Below are 15,560 nucleotides of genomic sequence, written 5' to 3' on the forward strand. Positions count from 1 at the left end.
TAACTAGACTCCCAGTGGAATGCCACGTACATAATCTTTTTTTTCTTCTTTTTTTTTTTTTAATAACAATACAGTAGTTCCTAACAGGATTTCAAGTATATAGAAACTTTTGAATATTAACAGCAAACCCAAACTATGGGCATAGATTTATGGAAATGAAGAAAATGCATAACTACATGAACTTTCTTAAATAAATATGCATGTAAAATGTTTTATTCTCAGTTTCACTGAGGTTATGGTTGAAGCAGAGTAAGTTTTCAAAACAGATTGACCCGAAATCATAGCTATGATTTCCTTAAAAATCTTGTCTTGCTGTAGGAACATTGGTGTATTTATCTCACTATATACTATTTAATTATTCAATATCACATAGGGTTGCAAAATGTCTTGAAATTTTTTTTTTCCTTATAGATGCATATCATTAATCCCGTCATTGTATTTGAGACAGCTGGATGAGTAAAACCATAAATCTGTTAAAAAGTGCATTGAAAGAGGCAGAGCTGTTGATAAAACGGGTGGGATTCTGAGCTAGAAAAGACGGTACTCCTGTTAAGACACTCATACCTAAGACTATCAAATGAATGCACTTATTGATATAAGTATGTATCTTTGTTCCACCACAAATGTTTTGTTAATGATTAAACCTGCCACACTTCTGACTCATATATAGTTAACCATGTCTCCTGCCAGTGTTAATCGTGTATTCCTTTGATGCACACAAGTGGATATGCCAAGCCATTGTCTGGAGAGAGTGTTAGTTAATATACGTATGGTGTCAGTCAAATTCTTCATAGGTTTGTTTTTTTGTATCGTTGAAAGATAATATACTGTATTTAAAACATTATTTAGTCAATTGCAATATTAAATTGCAATATAAAGTATTGGCTAAACGTCATCTTTTCGGTAACCATTTTTTCCTGAGGTTGTTTCCTGTGACTACTGCTACAATTTTAAGTAATGTTTCTAACTCCAAAAGTTGTAGTGTCCTGTTTTAATTAATGTCATGCACCAAAGTGCAAGCAAAAAATAAATGGGAAAGTCAGGAATTAATCATACTTTGAAGTCTTGTGGGTGGATGGATGGATGGATGGATGGATGGATGGATGGATAGAAGGATGTGAGAAAAAATTCACAAGTGCATCCTAACAAAACACCTTTTCCATATACACAAAAATTATAATGATCAGAGAAATACACCTTAAAGTCAGTTATTAATAACTGAATATACTTCGTAATCACGTAAGATGCTTCATTGCACTAAGCGCTTCATGTCAATGCCAGTAAGGCTAGCTTGAGCAGTGAGCTCTGTGCAGCGTTGAGGCCTATACAGAACTGTCACCCTTTGAGATATTTTCTTATAGTCAGCGGCAACTCGCTTGGGAAACATTTGTAGATGTGAGTTTTAGAATGTGACTGTCCCGTGCCCAACTAGCCCTTCTGACTTTCCACTTTTGGGAACGTCATGCTGTGGGTCTCGCCAAGGTGTGAACTTGGCAGTTGTGCATCTGTTACCAACAGAAACTGCAAGAGAATTATCTCTGTTTCCCATCCTCCTTCCCTCTACCAAATGCAGGAGCTGTTTTCACTGCTTTTAAGATACTCCTTTTGAGACCTTCCTGTGAGTTAGCCTAGCCAGGACGACTGTTTATGCACACTGGTAACTTGTGGTGTGTGCAAGAGAATGCAATTCAGTTTAGACTAAGTTGCTTGAATCATTTCAAGCTCTACTCAGTTGAATTGCTTTGCATTTTCCACAGGCCAAGAGCAGGCGGTAAATTTACTGTCTTCTGCATATTTGCAATTATAATCCTTTCTGCAGTATCTCAGTACCTATGAGACATTTTTCCTGTTATGTGTAATTGTAATATTGCAGATGACATTAAAGTTAGCCTTTTAACTCCATTTGCAACTTAAATACGGAGGAAGGATTTTATACTGAGCGAAATTAGTTTCTTTCTGAGTGTTCCCAAGCTGGAATAAGTTTGCTACAATTAAAACCTGTGACATCATAAGGAATACAGTGTGTTTTATTTTTTATAGAAAATATTGCTGTCACTATTCCTCAACAGTCGGATTGCCTAGGCATTCTCTCAGTCTCTGAATGCATTCTTTACAAATAGTTAGCAACTGTATTTTGTTTGAAATGGGAACTCAGCTCATCTTCTTCTGACAGCGATGTGGTAATCTTCAGCGTCAACCAGAAAATCCAGTGTATTTGGCACCTGCTAAAGTTTTCCTTTCCTGTGCTTGCCTGTGGGCAGTGATGATGCAGCAATGGTGAGGAAACAGCTTTTCCAAGTAAAGCATTGTATTTGCCAAGAAAAATGGAATTAAATAACAAAATGCCTTGCCTATGCTTGGCATTTGTTAGGAGGCAAGGCTGGCGGCTTTTTGGCAAAGAGAGGACTGTGCTATATTCAAACCATCTAACTTTGGGCAATTCAATGAAATGTTAAGAATCACCTTTGAAAGTACCTGCCTTTCTCACTCACAGGTCAGGAATCTTGAGCTTTTAACTTCAAGTACTCTGAATTACATTTAATTTAGATGAGATGTGCAAGTAATTCAATCTCAGCTTTCTTGGTACAGATTCTAGATCATAGTTGCTCTTTACTGATCTGTGCTCTCTCCATTTCTTCTCTATAGGACTCCTCTTTTAACTGATCAGGGTATTTTGATCTGCCCTTTCCCAGCTGTTAGAAAACTTGCCGTATTAACAAAGCTAGGATCTTCATTACATTATGATGGCTGGCTGTGTGTTTGATGGGGATTCTTCTTCTGGGGGCTGTTAGTTCATATCTTTCTTTTCCCTTTCTAGCTATGTTTTATGAGCACTTTTTGGCTTATAAAAATAATACTTGAAGTACACATAACACGCACATAAAATCATATGATAATTTACTAGGTTGTTACAGTTACCAACTTTTCAGTGACAATATGATGTAAAATTTTGATTTTTTAAAAATAAGTATTGGAAAGCTGTATTTCTTTTTTCTAGCCTCAAAATAATGTTCAAAATATATTATTTTTTATTAAAATTACAAAATGTTATTAGTATTGTTGTCAGACCCTCATGGTTTAAATTTGGATTTTTACACTAATCCACAAAATACCTCTGTTTTGCAAATTAGATTCTGTATTTTTTTTATATGCACTTGTCTATATCTGCAGTTATGATGTGCTCAAAAAGCTTGTTTTTGTCTGGATCTGCAGTCTTTCATGTTTCTGTGTGGGTGAGTCTGAGAAAAAATATAGCCAATATTTATCCAGTGAGGCTTTGATGCTAATTCTTTGGCTGTTTGAGTAAGTGTTGCCAGGGTAATGTTTTATTCTTTTAATTATATTCTTTTCACTGTATTCAGTGAAGTGTGTGCTCTTGAATCTAGCATTTTAAGTTGTGCTATAGTCTCAGTTTTATATGGGCATGTTAATTATTGTTATACTTTCAAATCCTAGTGCTTAGGTAGGTAGAATAGTTGTATGCAGAGAAGCAATATCATAGGTATCAGGAAACCTTTTCTTCCCTGGACCGCTCCTTGGTCACTGCTGCAGCATCAGGGACTAGTAGCGCCGTAGCAAAGCAGCCCGGTGGCAACGCCCAGCTGTCTTGCACACTTTCAAGTCCCCTGGCATACATGCAATTTAAGCACCATTCTCATTATTTTCAACCAATTTTCGATATCCCTTTCTGTTTATTTTCATTAAAAAGACGTACCTCTTCCAATGTATTCTGTTAGGAAATTTGGTCTGATTTATGCTTCAAGCAGCTGAAGAGAATATTACATGTGGAGAAAATAAGCTAAAAGCTTATTTTTATAACATTTTTATAAGCTAAAATGTTCTTGGAGCATTTTAGATTTAATATTTAGATTTAATAATCAGTTTTATGTGCAACTCATCCTAAAATATATCCTGACATAGTTCAGATGAATTTTGTTGTTATTTTGATGGTGTGAGGTTTTTGGGTTTGGGGTTTTTTTAAACTCCTTAGACTCTGTGGATGATTTCCCTGCCCTGGTGCAATACAAGAGATGAAACTGTAAGCCAATGCAAATAATCTTTCATCTTCTATCCTGTAGATATAATATACTACTTTTCAGATTCTTTCAGGAGGAGATACTAAAAAAGAGGCTTCTGGTTTGCCTTTTCCTCACTCACAGTTTCTTTGTTATTTTCAGTAGAACTGCCTCCACCTCCTCTCTACTGATATCCTCCACCTTTGGGCTGTCTTTCCAAGGTGTAGTTTCACTGCTTGCATCTGCCACTGCTCATGGCTTTTTCAAATGACATTAATGTGAAGCTGAACTGATTTCTGACAGATGGCTGTTGTCCAAAGGGTTATGAACAGATGAGAAAAAGACCAAAGTATTCTTAATTTGTCTTTGCTGCTGCTTGGCAGCATCATAAGTAGCCTCAGTTCTTGAAACTGTGTGTAAGTCATGAATGTATCATTGTGCTGCTGTACATTTGTCATTTTTGTCTTTTAGTATCTCAGAAGATTGAAGGGGGTCTTTAATGACAGAGAGAAATAATGCTGCTGAAGTCTGAGGCTTAGTCTTCTATACTCTCCAGGAAAGCAAATAAAGTGAAAACAATGAAGTGCATCCACCCAATGTACATGTATCCCAAACACGCGTTGTTTATACACACATGAAATGTTCCCTTCTGCCTTTTTTCAGAGAATAAGAATTCTCAGAACTAAACATTGCAAACATGGTAGCAAGTTATAATATAAATTACTTTAAATAATAAGTGCTGCAAGACAGTAGGAATGCATGTGATGGCCCTGACCTAGTCAGGACCTACAGAATGTTGTACAATCATCAGTGAGACAGGGAGGAGGAGAGCCAGATTGCTTGGAAGCTGGCCCAACAGAGCAGCATTAAGTCACCCAGGAATTAGCACTATTATACGTGTCCCACTCGTATCTTCAAAAGCAAGCTGTATTTTTTCAGCAATGTCTTCTCTAGAAGGATAAATGTTTAAAACAAACCACCAAACCAAGAACAGTTCTACCAAAACAGTGCAGACTGCAGGTATCTATGTATCTGTACGTGTTCTTCTCTGAGGGGACAGACTGTGAGAAAAATCAGTGTGCAACAGTGTTAGCCATATTTGCTGGGCTCGTAGAATGAGGTTATAGGTATAAAAGTGGTACTTGTGTAAAAATAGAATATGAAAATATTTTCGTGGGATCTATGATTTACACTGATGATCTCAGCAGACCTAATGTTGCTGGAATTAGAATTGGCAGAGCTTTAATCAATAAACCTCCTTCCTCTTGCATCATCAGGCAAGAGAGAGGGTGTTTTTACATACTTTTTATTTTCCTCTTTAACTTTCTACAACTCTATAGTTTTAAAAACATAGATTTTTCTATTCTCCTAAGAAAGATAGATCACAAATAAATTTTCTTAGTCACTATCTACACAAATGCCAAAGGGGAAATCATCATAAATGAAAAGAAACACTTTCTTTGTTGTGGATACCTTTCCAAAACGTATTTAAATCAAAGGTGAGGATAGGGAGAAAGTATATGTTCTTTAAAATCCTTTTCATGGCGTATTTTCTCAGGTAATGTTCAAAAATATCTGTCTTAGTAGAAATTACCAATGATGTGATGATATCTAAGATTGAAGCTTGTAAAAATAAAATTACTGAACAGAAAATTGGTTCTGTTTTACCTGAAATCAGGACAGGTTTGAGAGGCTGGTAACTGTACATATCAAAGCTATACCAATACAACTTTTAGTTACACACTCAGTTTGTGCAAGGTTATTATATTTTACTGTGCATTCACATCCTTCATACTGAAAATTCAATGAATCATCCAAGAAGTGTTAAATGTGGCCTTTCCTATATCCCCCGTCCCTCAGCTGTGTTGTGGAGTCTGGAAGGGGGGATGCAGAATCAAAGTCAGCCTTGCACCTGGTTTGTCCCCATAGTGGCTTAAGCAGTTTTCTGGACTAACTCACTGTAGGTTTGTGCAGGTCTCTTGACACAGCTGTGCTGAACACAGCAGTGTGGTGGGGGTATGGATGGTTCTTCATGACTGGCTTCCCTGGCCGCAGGGGATGGACTGTGTCAAGTCATTTCTTTTTCATCCTGCACCATGGGACTGAGTTCAGGGAAGACATTAAGTCCCTTTTTCTTTGTAAGAGTAGTAAAACAGCAGTTTTCCACTTCACTCTCTGAAAACTTCTTCTCATGTGCCTTCTCTTATTTTTCCTTGATGGAGTCATAGGTCTACATTTAAAGTCTAGCAAATTGGGGATTCGTAAACCAACATAGCATAGATGGTACAAGCTCACATGTGACAAAGCAGGCAATGACTTGCAGAGAGGGTACCGTAGGAAGTTTCCAGATAGATATAGGAAATTTTAAATTAGTTCAAGTTGGTTTTTTATACTGTAATGGCTATTTTTTGAATATGAAGTGCATGAAGGATAAACCATTACTGAAGCTTAGCTATCTATGATTACAATTTCCAGATAGACTTATCTTAAATACTGTTATTGAAGGACTGCTTTGCAGTTGGCCAAAATAGTTCAGTCTATATTCTGATGATTCAGCTTGGTGTGGATATTTCAACTGATTAGGCACAGCACAAATTCTTTTATGTATATGTATGTAGAGGTCAATGATAAAGGTGTGTCAAGTGATTTTAAAGACTTTACTATCTAACCTGTACTTTCCCAAGTAAATACACAAGACAGAAACTGGAAAACACAAATCTCTTCTTTTAAGATACAATTAACTTGCCCTCAATGTTGATGTTTGAGAATTTATAGTGGTGGGTTGGGGTTTTTTTTTGTGGTTTTCCCTTCATAAGAACACTTATCTATTTATGAAGCCAGATAACATAGTACTTAAATCAAAAGTACAAGCACATTAGCTTTTTCAGGGAAAAAGATATTCACCTCTTACCTAGTGGGAACGCTTAGTTGCAAAATGACTCAAGACTGTCTTTCAAGCTTTTCAGCATTATTACAAACCTTCACACTGTGAGATTTATTTTTAGCTGTTCTGTTACTGGAAAATTACCCCAAAATAAAAAGCTTAATTTAGTCTTTATGCTATATTCTCCCTGAAAATACATACATAATCAATAATGTAAAAACACTGGTGTGAACCTGAATCCTATCTGTCTGCAGCCTAAAGTACCTTGATAAGGACACGAAAAATGAACACTAAGACTGACATGATTACAAGCATGAATAAACATTTCTGTGCTTTATCCCTTGCCATCTTACCTTTTCTTTGCACATGTTAAGCAAGAGTTGAGGTATACCCTTCTGGGCCTCTCTAATGTACATGGAGCAGTTGTACCCATGGCTCCTTTTTCTGTGCTCACACTCATGCAGAATAGCCACGTCCCAGAGTCCTCCACTACATTTGTTTTATTGTAGGGCAGTATGCAGACACGTGTGAACTGCTGGATCTTCCTACCCCACAGCCTGGGCTTTGGTGACAAGAAAGATTATTACTGTAGGCTAGGGACAGGTCTGGCAGCTGGGTGATTAGAGGAGCAGCATTTCAGGGAGTGCAGGAAAGCGCTGTAGGTGTAGTCCATTGGTGGTGGGGGGTTGTTTTGGGTTTTTTTCTTTTGTTTTCTTTACATTCCTTCCTTCCTTCCTTCCTTCCTTCCTTCCTTCCTTCCTTCCTTCCTTCCTTCCTTCCTTCCTTCCTTCCTTCCTTCCTTCCTTCCTTCCTTCCTTCCTTCCTTCCTTCCTTCCTTCCTTCCTTCCTCCCTCCCTCCCTCCCTCCCTCCCTCCCTTCCTTCCTTCCTTCCTTCCTTCCTTCCTTCCTTCCTTCCTTCCTTCCTTCCTTCCTTCCTTCCTTCCTCCCTCCCTCCCTCCCTCCCTCCCTCCCTTCCTTCCTTCTCCCCTTCCTCCCTCCCTTCCTTCCTTCCTTCCTTCCTTCCTTCCTTCCTTCCTTCCTTCCTTCCTTCCTTCCTTCCTTCCTTCCTTCCTTCCTTCCTTCCTTCCTTCCTTCCTCTCTCCCTCCCTCCCTCCCTCCCTTCCTCCCTCCCTCCCTTCCTTCCTTCCTTCCTTCCTTCCTTCCTTCCTTCCTTCCTTCCTTCCTTCCTTCCTTCCTTCCTTCCTTCCTTCCTTCCTTCCTTCCTTCCTTCCTTCCTTCCTTCCTTCCTTCCTTCCTCCCTCCCTCCCTCCCTCCCCTCCCTCCCTCCCTTCCTTCCTTCTCCCCTTCCTCCCTCCCTTCCTTCTTTCCTCCCTTCCTCCCTTCCTCCCTTCCTTCCTCCCTCCCTTCCTCCCTCCCTCCCTTCCTCCCTTCCTTCCTTCCTTCCTTCCTTCCTTCCTTCCTTCCTTCCTTCCTTCCTTCCTTCCTTCCTTCCTTCCTTCCTTCCTTCCTCCCTCCTTCCTTCCTTCCTTCTTCCTTCCTTCCTTCCTCCCTCCTTCCCTCCTTCCCTCCTTCCTTCCTTCCTTCCTTCCTTCCTTCCTTCCTTCCTTCCTTCCTTCCTTCCTTCCTTCCTTCCTTCCTTCCTCCCTCCCTCCCTCCCTTCCCCCCTTCCTCCCTTCCTCCCTTCCTTCCTCCCTTCCTCCCTTCCTTCTTTCTATACTAGTCACCAATAAAATGACTTGGAACTGGACCTGGAACGTAAATATCAGAGTCTTAGTAATACATTAGACAGAGCAAAAGAATAGTCAGCATAATTTCCACAGACCTAGTTGGGAAACCAATTATCATAGCATTCCAACACGTTCATCCAGTTTCATATTTTTACGTGGTATCAAGTGAGCATGTCCTTTATTTTCTACCCTTTTAATAAAAAAATCTTGTAGTTTGAAAAGACTTATGCAAAGGAAATTCTGACAATAAGGGAAGGAAATATTTTTCAGTTTTGACTAAGAACTATTCAGACAGTTACTTTCTAGACTTTTTTTATTGACTAAATTTTTAATGATGAAATATATGCCTGAATTATTTCTGTGCCTCAGTACAGCACAGAGGAATGATCTTGAGTTATTTTAATGGTGATATGAACTCAGACTGATTCTGTGATCACTGTTCCAAATCTTTATTTGCTATAATAATTTTCTCCTAAGTTCAATACATTTAAATCAATATTTATAGTGTGTATATATAAGAGGTTATTTTAACTATGGTGATTTTCAGCATTCACATCTCGAAAGATGTTTAAAATGATTAATCAAAGAGTAATTAGTTCAGTCACTGTGATGCAGGTAAACAAATAAATATGAATCTTATTATCTCTTTAAAATGCTCACTTAATGATGTATTTTCTTACTTTGTATCATCATGTAGCAGTACTGTGGGAGTATTACTATATAGACTGCAATGTCTGCCTTTCTACATATTAGGTTTTAAGGGCCAGATCTTGCAAATTTTTACGTGTAGATTTAACTCTACTGAGATAGCAAATTCTCTGTAGCTCAGTGGGAATACTCCCATGTACAAAGTCAAGTATGTACAGGTCAATGTACATACCAGAGGGCTACTATTGTTATGGATGGTTGTGGAGGGTGTTTTTTGTTATTTCTTTTTACTTTTTTTCATGCAGATTATCATCATCAAGCATATAATTATTATTAATTTGCGTGTAGTATGTGTACATATATATATATGTGGATGGATACAGGGAGGCATATGTGTATGTACAATATATATCAAATCATAGAATGGTCTGGGTTGGAAGGGACCTTTAAAAGACATATAGCCCAACTCCCCCTGCAATGAGCAGGGACATCTTCAACTAGATCAGGTTGCTCAGAGCCCCATCCAGCCTGGCCTGGAATGTTTCCAGGGATGGAGCATCTACAACCTGTCTGGGCAACCTCTTCCAGTGTTTCACCACCCACATCACAAAAAAATTCTTTCTTATATCTAGTCTAAACCTACCTTCTCTTAGTTTAAAACCGTTACCCCTTGTCCGATCGCAACAGGCCCCACTAAAAAATCTGTCCCCGTCTTTCCTATGGGCCTCCTTTTAGTACTGAAAATCCACAATAAGGTCTCCTCGGAGCCTTTGCTTCTCCAGGCTAAACATGCTTATATACTTCTTTGTATATATTGCATCTTATATATGCAAAATTATTATATATTTATATGTACCCACACATGCACAGACAAACCAATTCTGGTAATACAAATGAGACTCCTTTTGATTTCTTAAACTTTAGAGTACGGACGCTTTCAACTCTGTTGATTTAAAAGCGTTGAGTTGATAATTTAGGACCATTCATTTAGTTCCCATATTTACAATGTCGTTGCACATAACTGAATAGGTAACTGAATGAGGAAGTATAATGAAAGAGCAATGATAATATATTAAATGATTTTTTAAACGGAGGAAAAAAAATTGTGTATATTTTAGTTCAACTATAAAAGGTCACTTTCTGCACAGAACCAGGTGACAGTTTCAGATTAGAGGCCCATCAAAAAACCATCTTTGATATACTGAGGGGAGATGAGAGTAAGATGAGGCAATATAAAGCATTAGGTTTAGTGAAAAGGTTATTGTTGATGGGGTTGTTGGATTTTTTTGAAGAAAATATCTAACATTGTTTGCTAGTGCAAATGGTAAAAGAAATTACAGTGACTTTTTTTTTTGGTTTAATTTAGATGATATATTAAAAGGTCAAACATTTTTCAAGGATAACTATGTGTTTCCACGGAATAAACAGTAATGGGATTTCACAGATTTTGCTGGGAACTTGTGTGCTATGTAAGGCTCATACAGGCTGAGTTCCAGTGTTAGAGGCAAGCTCTGGTTTTGCTGTATACCCAGAAGTGTGTTTTACTGAGATTTAAATATTAATTACAGTTATATTACTTTTTTCAATTTGCGATACCAATGCTAGTATGTAATTTCCAGAAGTGCAGAGTTTCAGTGCATCAGCCTGCTGGGCTTATTTTCCAAAATAAATACCAACTTCTTTCGTCACTTAAGTCCTCCGCTTGAGTAGCCAGGAGAGATTCAAATATGTCCCTTACGTTTTTTGTCCTCTTTAGTTATGTGTCTCTTACACTGAAGCAGTATCCTTCTCAACAGGTCTAAGTGTGGCACAGTCTGCCTTCTAACTTCTTTTCCACCCAAAAGTCTACCTCGCAAGTGAGCTGTGAGTTTGAGCCACCTGGTGGCATTCAGCTTTCCTGGTGAGTCTCAAACTATTAGGCTCTAATGGGTCCCAGAGGCTGCAGTCAACCCTTACGCAAAAGCATGCTGTATATAACTGGCAAGTTTGGTCTTCACTAGACCTGCAAGATTTGTCTTCATTGCTGCATTGCTTTCTAAGCCAGCCTTTACAGACAGTTTTAAGACTTAAAGCATGCCAGTGAGTCTCTGAGGTGGCTGCGGAAGAGGAATGACATGTTGTTTGTTTGTAACGGTGTTTGTAATGGAGACCTGAAATCACTTGTTGGTTGTCACAGACTTAACTTATCCAGGGCAAGCCCCAAGAGCTTCAAACTTTTCCATCACTTGAAACTTCAGGCAAGTGCAGCGCTGTCGCTAGGCTATTGTCGGGATTAATTCTGCCCAGATTGTCTGGGTAAGGTGGTAAATCTTCACATCCTTCATCCTTTGTTCCTTTTTATTGTAAGAGCTCTCTGTCTTTCTCAATTTACAGAGAGGTACCAAATCTAGCATAATGCAACCCCTATGTGATATAACACCAAATAACATTTAGTCTTGAAAAATAATAGAATCATAGCATAACTTAGGTTGGAAGTGATCTCTGGAGGTCATGTAGTCCATGCATGGCTAACGTTATAGTTAGATCAACTATAAAGGGGTCCTGCGGTCCTGTCCAGTCAGGTTTTGAAATGGTCTTCCATAAATGAGAACATGTTGGTGGGATGTTATATAACAGCCTCACACAAGGCTTTTGTATGTGGAAACCCAAAAAAGAGAGAAGGAGCCTGGAAACATTTCTTGGTCCATCATTTAGGATACAGCTTGAGAATCTGTCCCCATGCATGTGGTTCACTGCAAATAGCTGAAGTGCTCATCCCAGGCAAGAATATGTGGCTGTTCTAGAGCTTCATTTTCAGAATTTTCTCTCCCTGTTGACCCTGCTTTCTTCTCTGATAAATTTTAATGCTTATGCATTTTCTCAAAGAGGACGACCAAACTGTAATAGAAAGTTTCATGAATATTAATTCTAATAGGTTATAGTTACTAGGGTACCAAGTGCTAAGTAGATGCTACAATATTAGATGCATTCCTGATCTGAATAAATATTTTATTACCACGCATGAGATGGGAATTGCTGCATTACTTAGACTGCATAACTCATTCATGGATTTTGTATCTCAAATGACTGCCAGTAAAATCTTCATGACAATATGATGTATTTGCCTTAACATGCATAGTTTGGAGACAAACAGTTTTAGAATTAATGCACAAAATTTTTACTTTTTATTGACTGTTTTTCTTTCATTTCTCTTCTCTTAGACCTGACATTTTAGGTGCTATGATTCTAGTTGGATAGGAAATTACCATGACTATAAGGAAATAACCTTACTAATAGGAAATAGCCAATTATGTAAAGTTTCCCATAACAGGCCTGAAAAGTCAAAATACTGGACCTTAAGCCTATCAACTGCTAGAGTTGAACACTGTTCATTTTATACCTTTTATCAATAAATCTTTACTCACAGTTTTACAAGAGGAAAAAAGGGGTTAAAGTGTTTAAATTTGAAAAATTAGGCTAAAGTCACTCAGAGATTATTGCTGTTAACAGTGATGGAAAGCAAAGACGAATTAGTTAACAGAGCTGAGATGCAGCAGTCAAAAGTATACAGTAGATCTACCTTTTCACAAAAAAGTGAAAATTATGAGAAAACATGATACGAGACATATGTAAATTAAAAAATATACAAAAATGTGTAAACTATTTACATATTTATCCAAGTGCATTTGTTTCAACCCTTTTATAGTAGTTGTACATTTATAAACATTGTGATTAATATGCATTAAACTATTATTAATCAAGATGTGTTAGACTGAAATAATGAATGGATAAAGTTTGTGATGTGCTTGAATTTGTAATTCTTGTGCTCAGATATTGTTTATTTTAAAACAGTGTCATGCTGACATAGTGTGGGCTGTTTTCCTTACAAAATTCTGGAGCAACGGTGGTGTTAAAGATGCACCTAAACGTGATACGTGAATTGACCATGAAGTTGCTTTGAATGGAAATGTTCTTTTCAAAAGTAGCTGCTTTGTATGAAGTGAAATGTCCTGTGAAAAACAGTTAAAAAGCATTACAAAAATGTTTTCAAATATTTAAGGGTGTAAATCTCAAGAAGGGAAATCTAACACAAGCAAGTTAAGAACTTGCCAGCATACATGGAGAATTCTGCTAAAAATTTGAGATTTACTCTTTTTGTTATCACTAATAGCATAATTCTCCTTTAAAACATTGAAAGCTTAAAACTTTTTCAAATATTTAAAAACTGTTGCAAATCACAATGTGAAGTTCATTGGCAATGTGTGGTTTGTGGGTAGATGAGTGTGGATACATGCCTGTGGCTGTTACTAAATATATCGATAATGTGCACGTTTTTGTTTACCGCAAAAGTCATAATATACAGTCAGGCTTAACTTCCTCAAAAATTATGACAGTAAAGTGATTGTAAAACACATCTTAAAATATGTTGTATTTTCCAAATGTTATATTGTGCTATTAGAAATACTTGAAGCCAAAAATACTGTCTTTTTGTCAGTTCTGAATACCAGGTTTACTGCATGGAGTTGGTAAATAGTCACAGAAATAAAGCTTAGGTCAATATTTACTTTGAGAGATGATGAAGCTCAACTATAATTAGCATGAACATTGTATGTATTGTTACATATGGTCTAAACAATGGAAAGAAATTGTTTAGGAGTTTAGTCTAGAACTGGTTGAGTTTTTTTTTAAATGGCAGTCAGGATAAATTGAACCAGAGGTTTAAAAAGTACTTCAGAACTTTTTGAAAATTTCTGCTGTTAATTTCCTCTGAAGTACATTTTGAGATCTGAAGAAATGTCATCTGGTCAGAGTGCCTGCTAGCTGGGGTCTTTCTAAAGAAGAATGTTATATTTTGGTCTCTGCAAAAATAAATTAAAAAGTCATGAAAAAGGAGGAGAAGTAGCATTCAATGCTAAAATGTATTATTCACATAGCTGAAGGGACTTCCAGATTTTTAACTGCACATCACTTTTTTCCTACTATTTTTCCACTCTTGTGATTGGTGCAACAGAGAAGTGTGAGACAGCATGAAAAATGTATCAATTTAATAGGTAAATTCTACCTAATAATTTCATGGGTTTACTTCGTTTGATGTCTTTCCATAAGATTTTTTAATTTTGGGGAGAAGATCTTACTTTCTTCAAACCTCACAAAGAGGTAAACCTCTTGCTTTATGTAGACACCTCAGATTAAAATTAGCCATGGAGCTATTATTATTTCTCCATAGTTATCTGGCTGTTTGACAGTGCTTCAGAGTTCACTTCTGTGAACAAAGTACAGAACACCAAAGCGACTTACTCTTTGGTTGTTCTCAGCACCTCGCGAGCCAGGAGATGTAACAATACTTTCAATTTTTTTATGTGAATTTCAGTTGAGCCACATTTTTGTTCTTTTAGATCAGCTTGGTTGAATTATAATAACGTTCATCGTGTTAGCATGGTGTAATTTAAATATACTGTAGCATTGTACAACATTCTTTTCCATTCAGCAGAATCTCTGTTGCCCCCTTTTTCAGATGACGGTTGCTGCTGGTACGAGCATTGAGAATAACATTCAAAGGACCATATCCTGCCCTAATGTATGTTCAAAATATCTTGGATTTTTGTGTAATTTAAATGCGAAGCGTCCTTATGTGAATTTGGTATTTTGTTGCCCACAGAAGCTTGTGCATCTTGAGGTTACTTCACATTATATATTTCAGGGTCAATGAATATTGTACTACAAGTGAGGTCTCAGCCTATCAAAATTACTGAATTACTGACATTTTTCTCTATATGGTTTGATGGTGCAGCAAAATAAAGGCAATGATAATATATTCACAGTTCCTTCTGCATTTACCTTGCTTCCCACCCAGCTCAATGCTCCTGTCAGTTGAAATCAGTAGAACAGCAATAGGCAAAATGAGGAAAACAGTGAGAGGCTATATTTATTCTACTTAACCTTGTTCTAAATTGGATTTTGATATGAAGATGTGTAATACTAAATTTGGAAGGAAGGTAATTTCATTTTTCTTCCTTAAAAAAATATATCCCATGACTTAAAATAGAAGGGAGGAGTTCCTATTGCTTATGAAAGGCAGAATAAGAAATCTATTTTGTTAAGAAAAGAAGCAAATCATTCACTTGTAGTATAATAGGTCATTTATCTTTTTTAGTAAACTGTTCAGATAATGGAAAGTCAGTGGGCCAAAATTGAACTCTTACAGATTAATGGGAAACATTAATGAGAATTTGTGATGTACCACTGAGAAAAACATGTTCTGCATTGTATAGAAGCTATTTTTTTATCATGTAATGTGTGTAATAATTTCTTTTTCAGCTAAAGATTATCATGTTTATAGGAGAA

The 15,560-nt window shown here is 37.1% G+C and overlaps 1 protein-coding gene across 7 annotated transcripts in view; it reads left to right on the forward strand.

The window, feature by feature from the left end:
• PPFIA2 (PTPRF interacting protein alpha 2) overlaps positions 1-15,560 on the forward strand; it is a 340,023-nt gene that overhangs the window by 160,984 nt on the left and 163,479 nt on the right. For 4 of the 7 annotated variants that reach the window (XM_063322857.1, XM_063322852.1, XM_063322853.1 and 1 more), the window contains one exon: positions 14,731-14,793. The exons of the other annotated variants lie outside the window; for them this stretch is intronic. In XM_063322857.1, the coding sequence (XP_063178927.1) occupies positions 14,731-14,793 (63 nt within the window). The remainder of the gene's footprint in view (positions 1-14,730; positions 14,794-15,560) is intronic. 7 annotated transcript variants of the gene reach the window in all.

The sequence above is a fragment of the Chroicocephalus ridibundus genome, chromosome 1 (assembly GCF_963924245.1).
Source record: "Chroicocephalus ridibundus chromosome 1, bChrRid1.1, whole genome shotgun sequence".
Lineage (NCBI taxonomy): Eukaryota > Metazoa > Chordata > Aves > Charadriiformes > Laridae > Chroicocephalus > Chroicocephalus ridibundus.